Below are 23,717 nucleotides of genomic sequence, written 5' to 3' on the forward strand. Positions count from 1 at the left end.
ACATGTAACCGTTAGTCAAAGATAACACAAGTAAACACAAAATGCAGTTTTGAAATTATGGTTTTTATTATTTAGGGAGAGAACAAAATCCAAACCTACATTGCCCTGTGTGAAAAAGTAATTGCCCCCTGGACCTAATAACTGGTTGGGCCTCCCTTAGCAGCAATAACTGCAATCAAGCGTTTGCGATAACTTGCTACGAGTCTTTTACAGCACTCTGGAGGAATTTTGGCCCACTCATCTTTGCAGAATTGTTGTAATTCAGCTTAATTTTAGGGTTTTCTAGCATGAACCGCCTTTTGAAAGTCATGCCATAGCATCTCAATAGGATTCAGGTCAGGACTTTGGCTAGGCCACTCCAAAGTCTTCATTTTGTTGTTCTTCAGCCATTCAGAGCTGGATTTGCTGGTGTGTTTTGGGTCATTGTCCTGCTGCAGCACCCAAGATTGCTTCAGCTTTAGTTGACGAACAGATGGCCGGACATTCTCCTTCAGGATGTTTTGGTAGACAGTAGAATTCATGGTTCCATTTATCACCGCAAGCCTTCCAGTTCCTGAAGCAGCAAAACAACCCCAGACCATCACACTACCACCACCATATTTTACTGTTGGTATGATGTTCTTTGTCTGAAATGCTGTGTTACTTCTACGCCAGACGTAACGGGACATTTGCCTTCCAAAAAGTTCAACTTTTGTCTCATCAGTCCACAAGGTATTTTCCCAAAAGTCTTGGCAATCATCGAGGTGTTTCTTAGAAAAACTGAGACGAGCCCTAATGTTCTTTTTGCTTAACAGTGGTTTGTGTCTTGGAAATCTGCCATGCAGGCCATTTTTGCCAAGTCTCTTTCTTATGGTGGAGTGGTGAACACTGGCCTTAACTGAGGTACAGTGGGGCAAAAAAGTATTTAGTCAGCCACCGATTGTGCAAGTTCTCCCACTTAAAATGATGACAGAGGTCAGTAATTTACATCATAGGTACACTTCAACTGTGAGAGACAGAATGTGAAAAAAAATCCATGAATTCACATGGCAGGATTTTTAAAGAATTTGTTTGTTTTTCAGGGTGGAAAATGAGTATTTGGTCAATAACAAAAATTCAACTCAATACTTTGTAACATAACCTTTGTTGGCAATAACAGAGGTCAAACGATTACTATAGGTCTTTACCAGGTTTGCACACACAGTAGCTAGTATTTTGGCCCATTCCTCCATGCAGATATTCTCGAGAGCAGTGATGTTTTGGGGCTGTCGCCGAGCAACACGGACTTTCAACTCCCTCCACAGATTTTCTATGGGGTTGAGGTCTGGAGACTGGCTAGGCCACTCCAGGACTTTCAAATGCTTCTTACGGAGCCACTCCTTTGTTGCCCGGGCGGGGTGTTTGGGATCATTGTCGTGTTGGAAGACCCAGCCACGTTTCATCTTCAAAGCTCTCACTGATGGAAGGAGGTTTTGGCTCAGAATCTCACGATCCATGGCCCCATTCATTCTGTCCTTAACACGGATCAGTCGTCCTGTCCCCTTAGCAGAAAAACAGCCCCAAAGCATGATGTTCCCACCCCCATGCTTCACAGTAGGTATGGTGTTCTTGGGACGCAACTCAGCATTCTTCTTGCTCCAAACAGGACGAGTTGAGTTTATACCAAAAAGTTCTACTTTGGTTTCATCTGACCACATGACATTCTCCCAATCCTCTGCTGTATCATCCATGTGCTCTCTGGCAAACTTCAGACGGGCCTGGACATGCACTGGCTTCAGCAGCGGAACACGTCTGGCAATGCAGGATTTGATTCCCTGCCGTTGTAGTGTGTTACTGATGGTGACCTTTGTTACTGTGGTCCCAGCTCTCTGCAGGTCATTCACCTGGTCCCCCCGTGTGGTTCTGGGATTCTTGCTCACTGTTCTCATGATCATTTTGATCCCACGGGATGAGATCTTGCGTGGAGCCCCAGATCGAGGGAGATTATCAGTGGTCTTGTATGTCTTCCATTTTCTGATAATTGCTCCCACAGTTGATTTTTTCCACACCAAGCTGCTTGCCTATTGTAGATTCACTCTTCCCAGTCTGGTTCAGGTCTACAATTCTTTTCCTGGTGTCCTTCGAAAGCTCTTTGGTCTTGGCCATAGTGGAGTTTGGAGTCTGACTGTTTGAGGCTGTGGATGGGTGTCTTTTATACAGATATTGAGTTCAAACAGGTGCCATTAATACAGGTAACGAGTGGAGGACAGAAAAGCTTCTTAAAGAAAATGTTACAGGTCTGTGAGAGCCAGAGATTTTCCTTGTTTGAAGTGAACAAATACTTATTTTCCACCCTGATTTACAAATAAATTCTTTAAAAATCCTGCCATGTGAATTCATGGATTTTTTTTTCACATTCTGTCTCTCACAGTTGAAGTGTACCTATGATGTAAATTACTGACCTCTGTCATCATTTTAAATGGGAGAACTTGCACAATCTGTGGCTTACTAAATACTTTTTTGCCCCACTGTAAATATTACCATTTCTTTCCCTGTGATGCCTAACATTACCACATTACAGCAAAAAGCAATGCATTACAGTAATTAATTACTTTTGTACGGTGTTACTCCCAACACTGATGATGCCTCACTTAGATCATTGTTGCTGGTTTCATCATCACCCAGTTACCCATCCCATTTAGTGAATTGGACCCAAACTTCAGAACATTCCCTCTCTGCCATGCTGCTCTGTTTACAGCTCGTGACTGATGACATTACGCTCTTGCGCCGGCACGTGGCACCGGTACCGAAAAAAGGCACCGTTTCATATGAGGTGAATAAGTACTCAGTTGGTACTATGGAATTCGGTGGGTTCCTCAAAAAGTACAGAATTCGGTACCCATCCCTATTCACTGGCAATGTAAGGATGTTGATTAGCATCCAGGAGAGAGCAGAGCACGTCTCTGCTAGTGGAAACTAACCATTAGCAATAGCAGTTCCACAATATCACAGGACACAGTCCAGCACAGTGTACTGTTTGTGGAGATAACACATCAGTGTTGCATTTTTTACCCAAGACAGAAGTGTTAACAGAGGCAGCTGCTGTCTGTCAGTCAGAGGCAAGATGCTCAAATATTATAGAGTAATAATGAGTAAGACTCCAAATCCTGTCATTTTCTGTCCCGCATTTTTCCAACTAAGGCAACCAACAAGAACATCATTTGACTGTTTAAAATGTTAACACTTCTATTTAGTTTGTCATTGAAATTTGCATAATTTTAATTTAACGATTCTTTTTTAATATAAACACATGTTCTGTAATTGTGGACAAGGCCGGGGAGAGGACGGCCTGGAGCTCCCTAATTGGGATGCTGCCCCCGCGACCCGGACCCGGATAAGCGGAGGAAGACGAAGACGAAGACGAAGTTCTGTAATTATATTTCTCGCTGTCTGGCACTGGTGTGTGGGTGTGATCATTTCATGACAACCATTTCTTCCACGTAGGTTTCTGTTCTGTCAAACATTAACACTTCCAGACACTTTTTATGTCTCGCCCAAACAAAACGGCAAGTCTTTCATCCTGGAAGCTACAAAAACCCCACAGCACTACCGGAAGTTAAGAGTTGTCTCCAGAGCCCTTCGGATCGGTCGTCTTTCAAATCAAACCTTCATGCTGAGTTACTCAAGTCACAGAGAATCCCAGATGGATAAAACACAAGCTACAAAATGGATTAAAGGCTGTATGTGACCTCAAGTGTTTGACTTTCTTCTCAGCACATTATTCTGTGTAAGTCTGTGTGTGTGTGTGTGTGGTTTGGTGTGTGAGAGGATGGTCCAATAGGCTGTCAGTGGGTGGGTGTGTGAGAGAAGGAGGATGGCCCTACAAGGCCAGACGGAAACAGGAGCTCCTTCGGGACTCGAGAGGAGGTAACTGGTCAAACATGAGCCAAATAAGGCCTCCTACATGGACACACACACACACACACAGCTAGTCCGAGCCGCATACACACACACACATTGAAAATCGAGTTTACAGTAAATCCATGAGAAATCAGTTTGTCCCCACCTCCATGGTATGCAGAATGGACAGGTAGGTTGTTTAACAGCCATCTGCTTGAACACACAAGCATGTGAACTAAAAGAAACCTAGCTTGATTTGAATTGGGCAATGGCAGTTGGACCAGGAAAGAGCAAAGTCCAGAGCCGGCTTTCCCCCCACCTGCTCCGAATTAGTTAAAGCAACCAAGCGGAACATTTAAACACACTCTTCCAACTGGCTCACTGGAGAAATTTGCATCGTCTTCCGGGTCTTGCATTGTGCACAACAGGCTAGCTTCACCCTAAATCTCAATCAGGACCGATTCAACATGGAGCTGCTTCCCTCTGGCCATTGGCCCAACAAGCTCATTGTACTGTTGCCAAGCAAAATTAATTTGTGAGACAAACTGGCCACATGCCATCTGCCCCCAACTCTAATTGCTCAGTGAGATCCTGCAGCTTTGCTCTGTGTTGCCCTCAGACTTGAGCTGAGCCCGTGGTGATTTTACACGGACCGGTCTTGTTTTGGGTAAGTTAATGAGCAGGTCCTGTCTGCCTCAGATAATCCAGTCCTTATCTAAACCTCTGGAACGCAACAAATTTATTATCCTGTCATTTTTCCTTGAAAGAAATTGCTGAGTCATTACCAGGATTCCAGTCAGCAAACAGAAAGCCACAAGCTTTTTTCTCTTGAATCGAGCTTTGTGTCGCAGCGTCTAATGTTCCCACCAAAACAGCATGCAAATGATCACTGAGCTGAGTAAACACAGAAAAACCCATCCCTGTGTCATTTTCTTTGTGCACTTGTGGACCAGACGGTTGGAGGTGGTGTTTTAACCCGCATTTACATGCAGTCAGTCTGTGCTCCATTCTTAAGATGTCCTAAGTTAAAACGCTCAGATTTCTAGTCTAATTTATATACATTTTAAATTTCTTGAGAAGATTTCTTCTTGTTTGTGCTGTTAGACCAAATCTATAAGAGTGGCTTTCTGTTTAAAAGACATGAACACCTGCTGTAAAGTAATCCTTTAAAGGTGTGGTTGAATATAAAAACTTATTTTTAATGCTTTATCTCATTTTAATCAGTCACTCAGAGTTTTTCTTTCAAGCCGATGTAACACCGAACATGAAAATAATCTCCTACCTGCTAAATTAGCTTCGGACAGAAAACAGACGGTGAAATTCCTCACATATCTACATCACTGTGAATTAGCATTCATGGCCTCACTGATCATGACTCACGGCGGGGAAGGCTGTTGTTGGTTTATTGTCCGGGAATCAGCAGAAAACGTCTTGGTTAGTTTAAGCTAACTGTTAGCATTAGCAACACCACCACACAGCAGAAGCTCCTCCAGCCTAGTGTTATTTGTTGAGATAAAACACCCACGTTGAAAGCCAGTGGTAGAGTCTCAGAGCTGTCATCCAATCCGATGCAAGATGTACAAATATATGACTCCAAAACCTGCCTGAAGCTCAGCTGTGATGTGGGCAACTTTTAGGTCCGAGAAATGGCGCACCGGTATATTTTTTAAGACTTACAAGTAGCGATGGGTACCAAATTGGGTACTTTTTAAGGTACCGACCGAATTCCATCGTACCGACTGAGCACCGATTCACGTCATTTGAAACGGTGCCTCGTTTCGGTACCCGTCCTTCATAACGAGAACTTGCCTAGACAGCTGCGCATGCGCAAGAGCGTTATGTCGTCGGTCGCTGCTAGCCAGTCGTAAACAGAGCAGCACGGTAGAAAGAACGCACGCTAAAGCTTGGGTCCACTTCACTAAATGTGATGGGTAACTGGGTGATGATGAAACCAGCGACAACAATCTAATTGAGACATCCTCATCTTAATCTGCTCCGGTAGGTAAATAAAATGTTTAAGATAACGTTAGCTTGATATGTTAGCTTCCGTTTCACTAATGGTGCGTTCGCTTTCTCCTCGGAACTCCAAATTTCTGAATAGAAGAACATGAATGCGCTCTAAAGTTTGGCTTCACTTTACTAAATGCGACGGGTGATTGGGTGAAGATGAAACCAGCGACAACGATCTAAGTGTGAGGCATCATCGTTTTAATCTGCTCCAGCAGCTAAATAAACTGTTTAAGATAACGTTAGCTTGATAAATTAGCTTGCATTGCCACCATTGTTATCAGCTAATGGTGTGTTCGCTTTCTCCTCGGAAATTCTAACTTCCCAGTAGGGAAAATCGAAAAAGGACGGCAAAAGGAATGAAGATACACGGTAAATTTAGTTCACAGTAAAGATGTTTGCTTCAGTTTAATTATCAGCTTATAAAACTACAAGGACGATGTTAAAATACAAACAGTTGTATGTTATTTATCGTGATATTTATCAAATATGGTTATATTTTGAGAAAAATATATAATTATAAAAGAGAATTAAAATAATAAACACTCAAAAGTATCTAAAATTGGTACCTTTAAGTACTGGTATCGATTCCTAGGTACCGGGAATTAGTACCGAATCAATTCAAATGTCAAAGGTACCCATCCCTACCAAGGCATTCTTCCTATTAGAGACCACAGCATTAAGTATTGACTAAAGAGTTAAAAACTACTTCCCAGAGGGGTGGACTCGAGTCGCATGACTTGGACTTGAGTCAGACTTGAGTCATTATTTTAATGACTTCTGACTTGACTTGATAAAATCTATAAAGACTTACGACTTGACTCGGACTTGAACGCCAATGACTTGCGACTTGAATTGACTTGCATCTGTTGACGCAAAGATGACTTGAGCATATGTGATATTTTAGCACAAAAGTGGCGCGACATGGACACAAATCATAAATCATTCTTCGTTCTGGATTTGATTCTGTAGTGCAAAAAAATTAAGCTTTAAGAAGCTTTATTTCTGGAATTTATTTATTATCATTGTCATTACATTTAAATTTAACAAATGACTTGATTATGACTTGGAAATTCAAAGTTAAGGACTTGGACTTGGTTATCTTTGACTTGGACTTGACTCGAGACTTGACTGGAAAGACTAGTGACTTGTAAAGCAGTGACTTGGTCACAACTCTGCTACTTCCTCAAATGACCTTGGTTTGAAGAATTACAGAATAATTTAAGACTCGACTGACGAGTTAACAGCTAGTCAAATCAGAGTCTGTTTTAAACGACTTCTGCTGTGGTGGTTTTTGCTAACTCTACACCATAAACCTTTATTCTTTACAGGTTTTTTCTTTACATGAATGTTTTCATAGAATTATGGGATTATTTGCAAGAGTCTGTAGCAGCAGCAGCTAGCTGTAGCATCTCCAGTGTAGCACTTTTAGCAGACATTTCACAATACTTTTGCTCAAATTATTATAACTGACTACCAAGGAACTAGATAAGAGTAGTTGTGAGTTCCAACTAGTGGTTGGGTTGATAATCAGACATTTCTTCAAAATTAGATCACTTCTTAACAGCTGAACCTTCCCTTTAGGTAATAAAAAATCTTGTTCAAAATCTTTTTAAACACGAGAATTAGTAAACTATAATATCCTGACGATTTTAGCCATCTCACATTTTATAAGGTAATTTCATCAATTGAAAGTTCAATGTATCCAATCAAAAATGTCGAATAACTGGTTACACATAATCCCTCACACAGTAAAGCTCCCAGTTGGGAATGAGCGGGTTAAACGCCTCTATTACGATAAGCGACCGCTTTCATGTCTGGTGGAAAGCAGGGGAGAGGGTTCCATGCATGAAAGCAGACTTCTGTCAGATTGGCAGAGATACGAAAAATGTTTATAAATTCTGATTTATAAACACTTACAGAAATGCATTGTCTCATAAATTATCCTTTCATGTGTTAAATTCTGCTTTTATTCTTGGCATAATGAAAGACCAAAACCTAAAGCACCAACAATTTCAACCTACAAACTGTCAATCTGCATTTTTAAGACACAATTTGAAAATGGCAAAATATGTCTGCAGAAGACGCATTCCGATCCATGTAGCACCAAAGACATTGCATACTAAAAGCCAAGTTTATACTTCTCTGTCGTGTGGGAACACACAACACCATCACCCATCAACACAGGTGTTTTGCGGAAGTTTTTATGGCAACACAAAAGGATACAAAAATAAAATTTGCATAATATTTCCCCGTTACCGAGCAAGTCACGCCCAAATCAACCATTTTTTGCAGATAAACGTGAGCGTCTAGTGCTGTAAAGATGTGTTGACACTGTTGTGGAAGCTTATATTCAGCCTAAAACTGTCAATTTAGCGCCCTCTTCAGGTTAAAAGTCTACACTACATTTCAATTTGAATCAGCCGTCTCTATTGGCTATGCGCCACAGTGTGGCATAGCCAGCCATCTTTACGCAATAGGGAGCCTACTGTAAGTCACTTCTGCATCATGGGTGCATGGAAGAACAAAAAAAAAATGAATGCAAGTCAACGGGGCTAAAAATGCTATTTAACCAATTCTGCTTGTTTTGTGCCATGGATTTCACATATGATGTCCGTGAATTTTAAAGACACATTTTGATACCAAGAAGGCGCTTATTTTCGAACGGGGTGAACGATATTTTAGGTTTTGTGTGAAAATAAGTCCAGGACTACAAATGCGCTTCACGAAAGTGACGTCATCGAACCAGACACGGAGAAAACTGAGGGAAAATGGCTGTAAGTTCAGCAAACTTCCCACAGGAGGAAAGAACTGCCATAAATCTGGTCATTTGGTAAGTAGCAGCTACTTTGAGGAGAGGAGATTATATGCGACGTGCCGATTTGTAGTTTGTAGTCATGCTAATTACGAACTTTTACAAGCCAACTATCTTAAAGTACGTGGCTGGCGTGGTCGAAACACCCATCATTACTTTTCATTTCAATTGCAGTACAACATATGTGCGATCCACGGCGTAAGGCAAAGCGGATTAGAAAATTGCGTTTTTGCCGCGTTGACTTGTTCTTCCGGGGACCCATGATGCGGAAGTGACTTAGGCTTCCTATATGTTGATCACCATACCATAATCCCAATAGGCTAATTTAGGATTTAACTTTTGCTTATTAGATGGTATAATAGAGCTCCGGACCCCACGTGACTCTCAGTTAGTAGACGCCATTTTGGCAGGAAAAAAAGTTAAGCAAACACGGATGTAACCATGAACGTGAACGGGATCCGCTTGGACTTTACTTCGTCGGAGTTTACTTCATACTTTAAAACCGAAGAAATCTTTTTATACAGTCAGAAATTAAACAGACTAAACATCTCCGACGACCGTGCCCCTGGGATACTTTTTAAAAACGCCAGAAGCTGTCGGAGCGGACTTCTTACCGGTCCTGGCCGGGGAACCCCTTGGGATTCCCCCGGCCGGAGGAGCTGGGGAGAGGTCTGGGACTCTCGACGCTACTGCCCGCTCCGACCAGTGTTGCCAACTTAGCGAATTTGTCACCATTTCTAACGACTTTTCAGACCCCCGTAACGACTATTTTTCAAAAAAGCGCCTAGCGACAATTCTGGTGACATTTCTGACCCCCCTCAGCTACTTTGACTACAACTTTGTAGCAGACTTTACCTGCAGATTAGTGATGCATCTGAAGCGACAGGACCGTCCTTCCTTCCAGAGGATCAGAAAGAAAATGATCTGCGCATGTGCTTGCAGCATGATCACGCTACCCCCGTTGGCCAATCAAACCTTTTGTGGGTTTTCTTTCACAAGTCCATTATTTGAGATAGTCACCGGAGCTACTGTACATAAAGGGCGACCGCTCCTTCCGCCATCCTGCCTCATTTCGGCAGCTGAGCTCGGCTGGCACTGGTAGGCAGCGTCGCACTCACACTCAAGGAACATTGGAACTCTATGATGAGTTCAATAACGTAGCACATTTAAAACTTTTATAAAAAAAACTGAAAAATACTGTAAGTCACAGGCAGGTCATTGGCAGTTTGCATGTAACGTGTCTGAATACTAAATACGACCTGCTTCTTTTTACACAAAAGTACTAAAAACAACAAAACCAAACAAAAACTATATATATATATATATATATATGTATATATATATATATATATATATACATATATATATATATATATATAATCTTTTAGGTCAATATATAGCACTGAATCACAACAGAAGAATACATCTCAAGGCACTTGAAAACTACAACACAATATTCATTTTAATTCAATTGTACATACAATCCTAAAAATTTAATATTTTTTGTGTTTAAGAGTTCCATTCTCTTCAGACAAAATATAAATATTCCTTCCATTTTTTGTGCCATCTTTCCTTGATGTTTTAAAGGCTACTGTTTTGTATTCCATGGGTTTTTTATTTTAATAAAATATTAAAAAAGAAATTAAATAATTTTTTTAATAAAATCACGTGGGTTTTATTTGATTTACTCTACAAGACCGGTGACGTCATCACGCAAACAAGATGACATCAATGTGTCGTATGCAAATTAGCACGTGACGTCATTTGGCGACATCTAGTGACTTTTGGGGGGAACTTCAGCTACTTTCAGTCAAAAACAGTTGGCAACACTGGCTCCGACGCCAGAAGCTGTCGGAGCAGACTTCTTACTGGACCTGGCCGTGGAACCTCTTGGGATTTACCCAGAGGAGCTGGCTCCGGCGGCTGGGGAGAGGGAAGTCAGGGCCTCTCGACGCTACATGCCCCCGCAACCCGACTCCGCATAAGCGGATGAAAATGGATGGATGGACAAATAACAGATTTACATGTAAGTAGTTTAAACAGAGTGCTGTGCTGTTTGAATGTATAAACTGAACGTCAAGAGAAATCACTAGTTTGATTTTTTTTTTCGTGAATAAAATAAATATGTCAGGCAGGAGCGTCTCAGGATCTGTCTGAGATCCGTCTCGGTGAGACAGATAATAGCAATCCAAAGTGCTTTCTATGTGTGATCTGACAATTGATCAACCATTGCTTAAAAATTAAATACAGCTTAGCCGGTTAGTTGCTGTGATCATAAAACACGTAAATGGCAGCACGCAGAACTCACGAGGCAACGTTTTACGTGATGTTTACTTGTTGCTATGAGTAATAAGACAGAAAAAGCCACGCCAAAATAAGTTTAGGAAGCCCACTAAGAATCGTAATAAAAGCATTTAAAATAAATACCATACACAGTTGAGGAAACGTTGGTTTAAGTACCTGATATGAAGCGGTCGCTGCATAAGTGAAAACCTTTACTCTCGAATCCCACAGTTTCATTTTAGCCCGGTCACTAGCGCGTTTTATTACAATGATCCAACGTTTGCGGCGCTCCGGATCTTGGGGAATCCTGTAGATGGCTCATCCCTTATGTCGTCCGCGTCTGTTCTGCATCCTGGGGCACAACAGGAATCTACCATATTTCCTGTTTGATTGAGTTTTCTGACAATAACAAATAATCCAGCTGCCGGCTTCTGCCTGCCTAATGGCGCCGTTTCGATTTGAACTGTTGCATGCCGGGAAACGTGACGTCAACTCCCGGAGCTCTATAGGTCAAAAGTGACGTTGCATTTTGGATTGATTTATCTGTTGCTGTTGGAGGTGGAATCTCCATCCAAATAAAGTCCCATTAATTCATCACACTCTGGTGAAATTACACCTCCGCATTTGGCCCATCCCCGTGGGGAGCGATGAGCTGCAGCTGTGGCCGCATTTTTTAACTATTTGGTGGTTTAACCTTTCAATCCAACCCCTTAAAGCTGAGTCTCAAGCAGAGAGGCATCAGGTCCCACATTTAAAGTCTTTAGTGTGACCCAAATGGGATTTGAACCCTGATCTCCCAGTCCCAGGGTGGACACTCTACCACCAGGCCACTGAGAAAGTAAATAAATATGGTCAAAGCTAACAGCTACTAGACAATTGCAGGCATTGACTGGATCAGACAGACTGTCTCCACAACACAGGCTTGGATCGAGGGGCACATTGATTCAGTCAGTTCTCTTGACCTATTGTTGGGGTCAACCTATGTCAATTTCAATCAGAAGGAAAAGGAGATTTAAACCACTCATGTCAAACAATGAGCTACGTGCATTGAACTAATTCTACCATCAGAGTCAAAGGAAACACAAAGCCCCGGAGTGTCCATAAGGGATCAAGGTTTGTCTTGATAAGATGATGTCAGATCTTTATTTTTGTTGTAAACTGTCATGCAGGAATGTGAAAGCCAGCAGCTTCCTCCGCCCAGTCCTCAGCTCAGTCAGCATTTATAACGCTGTTACAAAAGAGCCACTCTGGCTGGATTCCCTACAGCTCCCTAAAGGTGAGACAGCAATAAAAACTCTAAAGAATCACTTGTTACACAAGATGAATCAGTCACCCATCGCAGCAGCCATCAAAAACCCGCCTGATGTTCAGCATCTTATGCAAAACACAATCTCTGAATATTTATGGGAGTAACACGAGCTACCGAGTTGATTTTACAGCATTTTCCTGGCCAGCTGCAGGTGTGCAGTGCATTTGCACCTGCGTTTTAGGTAAACCTAGTTTGCTTGTCAAATGGGATTTCATTATAATGCCAGGACAAGGTAAAAATGGGAAATATGTGCAAATATTCTCCAAAGGTACTAGTCCTGGATATCTATACCACGCTAAGTCTAACAAGTACTATAGTCTAACTTTTAAAGAAGGCTAACACTGAAGGTGTTAATGATCCAATGAGTTCAGACTCAAGAGTGAAAATACAAAAGTTCATTTAAAAGGAATTTTTATATGAGCGACAGATTCAGAACTCACCATAAAACAATACCATGAGACTTTCGTGTAACCTCTTACCTGCAGTAAGGGCTCACAATTCAGTGTCCTACAAATGACATGATAAAAATGTACAAAATAATATCAGGTCATGTAGAAAATAGAGTTGAGTTTCCCCATTGAGATCGGTTTCTTTTCCACCCAGCTGCGAATTAGCAAAATGCACTCGGAAAAATGCGTGCCCTAACCCTAAAACAAACAAAAAAATTGTGTGAGTAATTTCATAAATTTAAATTATGCAAAGCACACATTTTTGGTGACAGGGTGGTTATGGTTAGGGTTATTTTTTGTGAGTGGATGGTTCCAACTCACAGCTGGGCGGAAGAAACAGATCTCGACGGGGGAACTCATATCGACATAACACCGGCATGGTGTGTCTTGTGAAAAGGGCTTCAGAGCCTTGGGAGAACTATGAAGAATTTTCTTCAAGCACAACATAATGTTAAACTTTAAACCCAGCAACACCCTCAGTCAGAAATTGGTCCATCCAAAAGACAAAACACCTAAAAAGAAGCTTAGTGGCATCGTTTATGCAGTCCAGTGTAGTGCCTGTCCAGACCTTTACATTGGGGAAACTAAACAACAAATACACCCATAAGCCCATGGCACAAAGCAACAGAAACCGAAGTACACATTCCGGACAAAGAAGAAAGACGGTTTGAGAGAGGAGTACAGGAAGCTATCTATGTAAAATAGGAAAAACCTACTTTAAATAGAGGAACTCAGGTTTCACCTTTCCATCACCTATAATGCAGCTCTGAATCTAATATCCAAACAGTTTCAGTCTAAAGCCCCCTTCAGACAGGCCATGAAAAACGGAAATGTTCCGGACTCTGTCCGTAAGACCTTTCTGTCTGAATACAAACATCCGGATAACGTGTTCCGGAATTTATCCGGACGAAGCCCCTAGTAACAGGTCCGGACTTGTTACGGACAGGGTGGCTGCTTCAGACTAGTGAGGTAAAGTTCCGGACAAGGGGGAGGGGGAGGAGGAGGGGACCGGGGGACGCTATGCGCACCTAGATAGCCCGCTGCTGTAGCATGCAGCGAACCACGGCAGCTCGCCTCCTACGGTACCACCTAGACGCGCGACGGAGCGCTTCACACCGCTTCAGTGATTCCTTTAACCATTGAGCTTCATCATCCAGGTCTCTTACGCATCTTCTTGTGCGCAGAATTATGCTTAAGCGCCTCGTGATTTTTATCTTGAGAGGCGCTATAGAAATGATGTTTTCTTCTTCTTCTTCTTAACATAAGTCCGATTCCCCCCACCCCCCCACCCCACCCCCCGCCGCCGTCAGACATCTGGAACTTTTCCCTGCTGTGTGAACGCAGCCGAAAGGACAAGTTCCGGTACAAAAGTGGTGTGTCTGAAAACACAGTTCCGGTAAAAAACCGGATTGAATTGTCCGCAAATGTTCCAGAATATCTGTCTGAAAAGGGCTTAAGTCACACCCTCCTGCATCTAATCAACACGACTCCCTCACAACAGAGGCCTACAACTCATCGGGGGTAGGGAGGAGGGGTATTCAGAGAGAGTTTCTGCTCGTTAAGCAACAATAGACAGCTACACCTTATAAGCTTGACCCTCCCATATCCAGTCAGAATTCACAAAGCTTCTTGGATGAGAACTGAAACATCTTCAAGAAACAAAACAAGTGCGGCTGCCTTCATGCAAACCCTTTCGGATCCTCACTAACATCATCATTGCATAGCAAAAAGGGCAGTGTCACAATCACGTTGCTGCTGTAGCCAATCAGAAGCTTGAAGTCCGAGTATCAGAGCATAAGACTCCAATTCCTGCTGTATTCTGTTCCCTACTCTTCTGGCACAACAGTTTTTTTTTTTCACAGATATCAACTCACAAGGTATTCATTCATACTGGAGCCCACTGCAAATGTATTGGAGAATGAGTGAACTTGGGTCTTTAAAGTGATACTTCAGCCTTTTTGAGACGTGTGTCGATGCTGAGAGCTTTGTAAACTGCCTCGGTCAAAAGAAATCTCCATAATTTTCCAGCGCTTTATGCGGTGTTATTTTATAAACCTTTAAAATGAAATTGATTTCTCATTACAGGTATTTTCACAAAATAAGTAAGAAATTTGACAGGGCTTTAAACACATATTTTAAATGGCTCCAAGAATTTTAAAACCACTTTTACCTTGTTGTTCTGGAATATAAGAAGCTTGGAGTATCTAGCGTAGCATTACAAAAAGTCTTTTGTCTCCCACCTGCTTTACTAGTCAAACTAGTGGCCTTGTATTGGCCACGGAGAAACTGTTTGTTTTGAGAAAAGCTGGTATAACTCGTCAAAATCATGGACACACTGCCTTAAATTTGCATGTACCAATACATTTCAATGACTGCAACATACGTGTTGGCCATGATAATGCTAATGCAGAACAAGCTAGCTCAAGCTACTGCTAATTTCCTTGTTGGATGAGAGGAAACCAACAAAGAAGAATGTCAGCGCATACACACATACAGCGGTGTGAAAAACGATTTGCCCCCTTCCTGATTTCTTATTCTTTTGCATGTTTGTCACACAAATGTTTCTGATCATAAACACATTTAACCGTTAGTCAAAGATAACACAAGTAAACACAAAATGCTTACTTTTTCACACAGGGCAATGTAGGTTTGGATTTTGTTCTCTCCCTAAATAATAAAAACCATCATTTCAAAGCTGCATTTTGTGTTTACTTGTGTTATCTTTGACTAACGGTTAATTGTGTTTGATGATCAGAAACATTTTGTGTGACAAACATGCAAAAACATAAGGAATCAGGAAGGGGGCAAATAGTTTTTCACACCACTGTATACTAGGGCTGTCGCGGTTGAGGAATTCCTCCTGCGGTGATTCAGGGTGGATTAATATTGCGGTGTGCGATATTATTGCAGCCCTTTTTTATTGCAGTACTATCTAAACATAATGTTTACACATTTAAAAAAGGTTAAAAATTGCCGTGCCTTCTTTAATAACACTTTACTGAATGCAGATCAAAGGGCAGTAACAACACAGATCGCAGTAACGTTTGTTTGTCCGACAGTCGGAGTCCGACTGAACTTAAAAACAACAAAATTCAGGAGAAGGTTAAACTTTTAAATGCAAATTTGGCTGCAGCATCTAACAAATAAGAAACAAGTCCCCATTTTGTTTAGTTGTTTAAAATCAAGCATAAAAAAATTACATGTACCGGGCGCGCGCGCGCCGGGGCGCGGGGCACTATCATTTCACTTTCACACACACGAATGACGGTGCTTTATAGCTCGGTCACGTCCTTGTTACCCACAAGGAAAACCAGCATGTTAACCATATACGCTTTGAGAGAGGATCTGAGAGGGGTGGCAACATTTGCAGCAACACTGAAAACCCTCTCGGATGGTGCGCTCGTTGCACTAACGCACACGTACTTGCGTGCGACTCTGGTGAGCAAAGGGAATCTCTCCCGGTTGTTGCTCCACCATGTCAGGGGGGTTTCTTTAGGGTGGGTGCATTCCTCCTGCAGGTAGCGAGTGAGCTGCAGCTCGGCTCAAACTCTCTTCGGGACGGCTGCAGAAGCAGTGCTTGTCCGGGACTTCAGCAGGTCTCCGAGCGTTTATTTATTTATTTATTTTTGCCGCTGGTGGCAGCTCTGTCTCGGCCAAGGACTCTGGCTGCGCAGCAGCTGACGTACTGAAAACCAAAGTGCTCCCAAAGGAGCGAAGTAACGTTTCGTTTTGATACCAGTGCAGCCATCCTTCTCAACATGCATCATTGAGTTGAACCAAGTTCAGTAATCGCGGTGGCCCATGATGCAGCGCGGTGGGCTTCTTCATATTGCGATATTTCATTTTTGCGGTTTCCGCGACAGCCCTACTGTATACACAGGCATCGAAGAGTAGACGCGGTATCGACCGCTACTGCCTATGGCAGCCACTCTTGGCAATCTCTCGATGGGCTTCAATCGGTGGTCAACTGAAATGGGTTTCCAACAGTTTTGAAGCTAATCAAGAGAATGCCAAGAGTGTGCAAAGCAGTAATGAGATAGCCTGGTGAACTAGACCAAATTCTTGCTTTGCAAAGTTTGGTCTAGGAATGCTCCATCCAACTAAACACTATCGATAATTAAATTTCAAGTCAATATAAATTAAAGCTAAAGCTGCTGGGGTGTCTGACATGAAGACTAACTTGTTGCACTTTTTTCCTCAGTTTTGCAGCTTGTCAGGTGCAGGATGTAACACCTCACTCAAGCTAACCTTACGCCATCTGTTATGCTTTTTCTTTGTAGAGCAAAAGCTCCAAAACACTTCTACTCGTCTCCCTGCAACACTCATATTCGACCTTCCCTTCCAGCAGAAATTACTAACGACCGATCGATGAGAGGTAATGCATTTCCTCAGACACACTCCAGCACGATTCTGGCTCTAAACTGGGTTTGCTCTGACTCTGCAGAAAGCTCCTGTCCGGTATCTGCGAGGCTCCTTATGAGCAAACGTCATTTACAGTAGAAGCAATAGTCTCTCAGAGCTATTCAAACGAGAGGAGCCTTTTCACAAGCAGACTTATGAAAGACCAAAGGCGATTGAAGCTAATTTATGTTGCGGCAAACTACATTTCATTGACAAATGAGCAAATTATGAGCACATTTCTGTTTATTATTCAAGTCTACGTAGGGCTGCACAACATATTGAAAATGCATTGTTATTGTAAGGGTTTCTAATAAACAGCGGAATAAAAATGCTTGCAAATATATATGGATGCCATTCTGCTCAATATATGCATGAAGAGCGTTGCAGCATCATGATAGAATATGTGGGTTAACAAGCAACAATATTACAACTGTGCAGCCAAGGTCAGTCCGGGGCTTCAGAAACTCCTACCCAGACTTAACTGCAGCCGCTTGTCTGAAAGGGAAACCCGGAGAATTGCATGACCATGAAAGTTGCAAATGTACCTCAGGGCTGCATAAACACAGACAAGAAGTCTAACACAGCAAGTTGGATCCTCTTTATCAACCCTCACCCAAACGTCCCAGTGGCGTGTCCAGATCTTTTAAAATGGGGTGGCCCAGGTGAGGCACAACTTTGTGCATGGGTGGCACCAATGGTTATGCTATTTTTGTTTTACCTCCAAGCCTTTTTTGGACAATGAAAAGCCTATTTAAAGGTAAATTAGTGTGGTGTCGCCTGGGGTGGCCGATCAGATTCCAAGGGTGGCATGTGCTACCCCAGGCCACTCCCTGGACACGCCCCTGAAATGTCCTGCACTGGCATCAGGTGACACCGTACAGAATTTTAACCCTCACTGATTTTTTGCAGTTTCTGTTTTTTGCAGCATAGTTTCAGCTGGGGGGAGGAAACTGTCGCTCCAGGGAGCACTGTGACAAACCACAGCTCTACAGAGAAGCAGGGCCTGTGCACACAGCCACACTTCCTCTCTGACACCGTTGATGAAAATTAATAAAAGATTAAATACAGAAAAACATCCAAACATCAGAAGATTTCCTGATGAGACCAAACTTCTCAAACTGAGAGGATGACAGCCTGGTGGACATCAGCTGTGAAAGTTCAGTAAAAGTTCAGCTAACCCCCTTCAACAAGCCCTGGATAGGTGCAGCTAAACCCCGGAGTAAACGAGCCGTGCATGGTTAGGTCCCTTACCGAGGTGGATCCAGAGGACGTTGCAATGTACACTTTGATCACCATGATAGATCCCTGATGCTGCTGCTGTCGCGAGAAGACCGGATGGCTGTTGCTCTGCTGCTTTCTGCAGGCCCGTGTGTGTGCGGAGGGAGCAGCACAAAACCGCAGATGACGAAAAGAAACAATTACAGCAAACTTCCAGAGCTGAGGGACTGGACGTGTGCTCCTGGCATCGCAGACTTTTCTGCGCAAATGCTTCAGTTGTGAACAGTGGATGGAGCTTCTGCATTCCTCCTCCGCCTCCCCGCCCCTTCTCCCTCACTCTAGACTCCCTCTCTCTCTCTGTGCAACACACACGCACGCACGCACGCACACACAGAGACTTGATAGGCCTTTCAAGGTGGCAACACATCGAGGTTATATTGTCTGAATATTTCAGCTTCGCCCTCTTTGTTTCAGAGCCAGACTCTGGCTCGCTGTTCCCAAACCCAATGACTGCGCAGTCTGTGCGCCACTTTTTTATTCTTTGCGGCTGAACGCGAGAATCTGCTGTGATTTGGAGCCCCTACTTCCAGCCTGACAGCTTCTTTGTGTAGCGGCAGCCCTTTCTTATTACACGGGCTCTGTAGGCCCCCTGCAGGCCTGTGCTAAGCGGACAGGGATGCCTTTCTTGTGCCTGAAACAAATTTAGAGAAAGCCGAATGACAACAGGGGGAAAAAAATAAACGTGTCGTGGAGGAGTGGGCGCCATGTTGGATTCAAACAACAAAGTAGATTTGTGGTTAAACATCTCCGCAGACGGCTGTAAAATTCAGCGGGGATGCACACGGCTCTACGGCCGGGGCTCGCCGCCTGCGCCGGGGCCTGTGATAACCGCGCGTGCGGCTCAGCCTCGCGGCCTCCACTCTTCAGGCGACGCGGAGCTTATGGAGCTTCTCCATTCTCTGCCATCCCTGCCCTGCGTGAAGGAGCCATCCGTGCAGACCCCCAGAACACCACCGGCTCCAAAATTCCGAGTGTTCTGCAGCCCCGAATGGCGTCGTCTGATTGGCCGAGAGCCTATCAATCATGCCTTTGGCCGCACCCCTCCCCCCATTCAACCACTCGCCTCTCTGTTCCAGTGTGTTTACTACACTGCCGAGCATAAGGGAGACACTCGTCTTCACATGCACTGAACCGACTGAGAAAAACAGTTTTTAGTTGTCTTTGTGAGAAAACCTCCAGGAGATCAACATGCCCAAGAGAAAGGTGCGTATTCTCAAAATAATACAAATATTTTAGGGGATAAATCGGCGGAGAATCCGGTGCAAACGATTGTGGAGACATCCCTCTGAGACGTTACTTAATTATAACGCAACGAATAATCGCTTTTAATCGCTGGGGATTTTTGCCTGTGTTCTAGATATAATGTACATTTTTTTGTGTTGGGTTGAATATTTTCCCGCTCGGACACGGCCTTTAAAATGCGTTTTTTTGCGCGCGCGAGCCGCTGTCCTTTGGGGAGCCAAAGTCTCTCTCGGTCTCCATGCAGTTAAAGCACAAGCAGCAGCCATGCTTTGCAGCTCTTGTCCACCTTCGTCGCCGACCTAGCGGAGAACAAACGCTTCGCTTATCGCCGTTCGGCCTCCGAACCGACTGGAAGTAGCGTCAGAAAATGCTCTAGTGCCCCTTCTTTGCATTTTGACCGCAAAAATGAACATTGACCTTCGCGTTTCGATAAATTTATATATTTTCTGTCTTTGTTCGCGGTCCCAAATGGCTGCGATGGCGCGCCTCCACCGTGCGGGGGCGCCCGAGAGCACCGGCAGGTCCCTCCCCCTTGTGAAAGTCTCTCGCGCCAGCTTTCAAATCTGAGCTCCATGCTTTGAATGAGAGAAAGAGATGGGGAGGGGAGTGAGGGGGAAAGCGGGGCCTGGACCCCCAGGATGAGGCTCCAGAGACCCGCATGGCCGAACCCACACGGCATTCTTCTGAATCCACGCATTAACACAACATTTGGAGCCTCTAATCCAATAAATCCACCTGCGCCTGAGGGATTTTATCACTCTCACCTGAAACTGAAAAGATTTTTCAACAAGACTGGGACTGATCAGACTGCGTGACTGGGCCATCTGGCAGCTGTTTAATTCCAATGCTAACACAAATTTAACCCCCACGATGTTGTTTATTGTTTATTTTATCATATTAACCGATTATGTTTGTTTTTCAGTCACAGGGAACGGAAGGAGGAGAAAAGGAGGAGGTGAGGCTCTGAAACTTTTCACGCATTTGGTTAAAGTTTAATCAGTCGGCACGAGGAGGATTTATAGGTTAGATATTGGTTTTTGATGTATCTTAACAGTCTTTATTGTGTTTCAGCCCCAGAGGAGATCAGCTCGGTTATCGGCGGTAAGAACACACCCGTTTAATCACATTTACATCATTAAATGCTGCTAATTAGCTAAATATATGCAGTTATTATCATTTTTAGTCGTAGGGAATTAAAGAGTAAGCATTTTTCTTGATTATGAGACAAAGTTTCCGGAAAGGAAACGGATAGCATGTTTGACGAGATTAAAAAGCGAAGGCGTGTGTGAAAAATATTTTTATAACTAAAACTGCAATTAGAAATTAATGACTGCTACCTAATTAGTTAATGGTAAATCCCATTTACCTAGTTTGTCATAATTGTGGCTCTTAAACAGGGAATGTTGCACAATTTTTACTTAATTTATTATTTTTTACTTTGCAGAATTCTATACTTTTAAAATACTTAAAATCTTCAAAAAGCATTATTAGAGTGGATGTAGAGGTGTTTGTTTTTTGATGATTTGCCTCCTCCCCCCTCAGAAACCGACCCCTCCCAAGCCAGAACCAAAGGTGAAGAAGGCAGCAAAGGTAGGAGAAGTCCCTCCAACGCGAGTCGGGGCGTTGAGCCGGTAAATGACTCGTTAATTCTTGTGAAACAGAAAGAAAAGGCTGTGAACGACAAGAAGGAGGACAAGAAAACCAAGAAGGCAAAGGAGAACGCTGAGGCAGAGGCCAACGAGGAGAACCACTCTGAGAACGGAGAGGCCAAGACCAATGAGGTGAGTGGACCGTCGGCGCCATCCGGCGTAGCGCTCAAAACCAACACGTCTGACTTCCTGTGCTTGGACCCGCAGGTGGAGGAAGCCCCCGAGGAGGCCAAAGAGGAGGCCAAGTCCGAGTAGCACCACTGCCCAAGCGTCCTCCTTCTCTACGGCCACCCCCCAGTCAGCTAGCCCTCTCCTCCCTGACCCCTCCCTTCAAGTCTCACATGGTTTCCCTCCAAGGCGTATTGTTAACAGATGAATATTTTTATCAATGATTTTATAAGTATCCGTACAGATTTTTAGCACAAAAAGCAAAGCTGATAAAGGGGCGCCTTGCAGATTTGCAGTGGTCATATCAGGTGTCTGCAAGCAGGATAAACCACACTAAAAATCTTTTTTAAAATGGCATTTCATGATTGTTGACGGCTTGTTTTGGTGTAGAAAGCGTGTCCCTGCCGGATTGGCTATGTCGTGAGTTGTGTATTAGTGTTTTCTGTTTTTGTTTATTTCTCTGCCCCACCCGCCTCCCTGCTCTTACCCCCCCTCCCCCTCCACAGATTTCCTTCCCCTCGACAGTTTAGCCTTTTGCCCATCTTTTATTAACGGTTCAGCCATCTTAATGTGGGTAATACTTTTAGACCTCTAAATGTGCAGTGAGCTCCCCTTTTTGCTTTTGTTTCATGATTTTTTTTTTCACTTAAATTGTGTTTTAAACAAAAAAAAAAAAGTGTGTTTAAGCGTGTTGTCCATAAGAAAGAGGAAGACGAACATGTGAAACATTCCGGGAACAGCGATAGCCTCCGACCCGTCTCCTAGACGACCCTGCGTGGAAAAAAGAAGAAAAAAAACCTCAGCTCCCTCTCCATCCGGGCTGTCATGTCGGCTTTTTCTAAAAACTCAAACTTTTTTTCTTTCTTTTATTTTATTTCTGAAAGATTGGATTTGGAATTCTTCTCTGATAAACGCAGGTGTCCGGTCCCTCTCTTATGTTGTGAAATTCTCTTAATAAAAAGAAGTCCTGGGAATTTTCCTCGAATCGGTCTCCAGTTTGGTTCTTTTAGGGCGGCTTCAGGTCGTTCTCCTGTCAAATGAACAGGTTGTCTTGCTACATGAGCCGTACCTTGTATCAGACAGTTCCATAAGATGAGATGGTGAATCATTGTGAAGTTAAATGGCACTGAGGTGCTTTTTTTGTCCTGTTTCTTCTATTAGTCACGAGGAATCCTGAAAACGGGTGCATCATGTAAAGAAAAGACCAGAAATCTGCTGCTGTGACCTCTGACAACACCAAAAATGGCTTCATACATAAGCAGCCTTCTCTTGAGTGCAAATGCTGGATTCATATGTCTTGTCAAAGCCCAAATTAACCACATTTACTCATTTTCTGCCCATTTCTCGTGAAGGTCAGGTCTATTCGCTTCTGCCGTACCCTTGGGCTTGACGCATCCTGTAGAGGACTCAAGCGAAGGCCTTTAGTAAAGCCCTTTATAATCCTGTCTTTCACTCATGTTAAACCCTGCGTGAACTCATTCATGACCCATATATCCATCTCAAACCCTGAAGCTGAAAGCATCACCGGTTTATTTATCATCACATAAAGACGGCCCCATGTTTAGTTTATACATTCAGACGCTTTCGGTGTTTGCCTCCAGCTCTCTCTGAGGTTGTGAATGCATTTTTTGCTTTCATTTTCTCCCCTTTCTGCTTAAAACTTCAAAAATGCACGATGATTCACGTGTGGTTATAAATTAAATATGGCGGCCAGTTCCTTTACAGCATTTGCCTCCTGAGTGACTGTGTGGATTTAGAGCACAACACGACTGCATGCTCGTTTTCAGGACCTTTCTTCCGCTTCAGCGAGCAGCACATGCAGTCTGTCTGACCTGCATTGTCATGGCCGAGCTCACCGGCTCCATTTTGTCGAGATTTTCAGATCAAACCGGAGGCGCGCTACTTCTTTCCGCCGCTAGATGGCAGCGTCGTCCATAGGATGTACCTTCCTGTCGATCCTGCTCAGGCGGCGTGCTTGTATGGGGTGTTATAACTTCACATTATTATTAGGCCCGAGCAGCGAAAGCGCTGCGAAGGCCTCTTGTTTTTGCTCTGATTAGGCCCGAGCAGCGAAAGCGCTGCGAAGGCCTCTTGTTTTTGCTCTGATTATTATTAGGCCCGAGCAGCGAAAGCGCTGCGAAGGCCTCTTGTTTTTGCTCTGATTATTATTAGGGCCGAGCAGCGAAAGCGCTGCGAAGGCCTCTTGTTTTTGCTCTGATTATTATTATTTTTTGTTATTCCGTGCCCCCTTTGAACAG

The 23,717-nt window shown here is 43.5% G+C and overlaps 2 protein-coding genes across 2 annotated transcripts in view; one reads left to right on the plus strand and one right to left on the minus strand.

Moving 5' to 3' along the window:
• The window catches only part of sh3bgrl (SH3 domain binding glutamate-rich protein like), a 35,562-nt gene extending 16,819 nt beyond the window's left edge, over positions 1-18,743 (minus strand). Inside the window, exon 1 of the mRNA XM_015942810.3 lies at positions 18,374-18,743. Coding sequence (XP_015798296.1) covers positions 18,374-18,418 — 45 coding nt within the window. The 5' untranslated portion in view covers positions 18,419-18,743. The remainder of the gene's footprint in view (positions 1-18,373) is intronic.
• A 668-nt stretch (positions 18,744-19,411) lies between these two features.
• Positions 19,412-22,444, plus strand: LOC107374700 (non-histone chromosomal protein HMG-14A). The gene is made up of 6 exons (XM_015942932.3): positions 19,412-19,603; positions 20,565-20,597; positions 20,714-20,743; positions 21,185-21,232; positions 21,304-21,423; positions 21,499-22,444. The coding sequence occupies exons 1-6, from the start codon at positions 19,589-19,591 to the stop codon at positions 21,544-21,546; spliced, it is 294 nt and encodes a 97-aa protein (XP_015798418.3). The 5' UTR covers positions 19,412-19,588; the 3' UTR covers positions 21,547-22,444.
• Positions 22,445-23,717: the final 1,273 nt, after the last annotated feature.

This window comes from Nothobranchius furzeri, chromosome 1 (genome assembly GCF_043380555.1).
Source record: "Nothobranchius furzeri strain GRZ-AD chromosome 1, NfurGRZ-RIMD1, whole genome shotgun sequence".
NCBI classification, from domain to species: domain Eukaryota; kingdom Metazoa; phylum Chordata; class Actinopteri; order Cyprinodontiformes; family Nothobranchiidae; genus Nothobranchius; species Nothobranchius furzeri.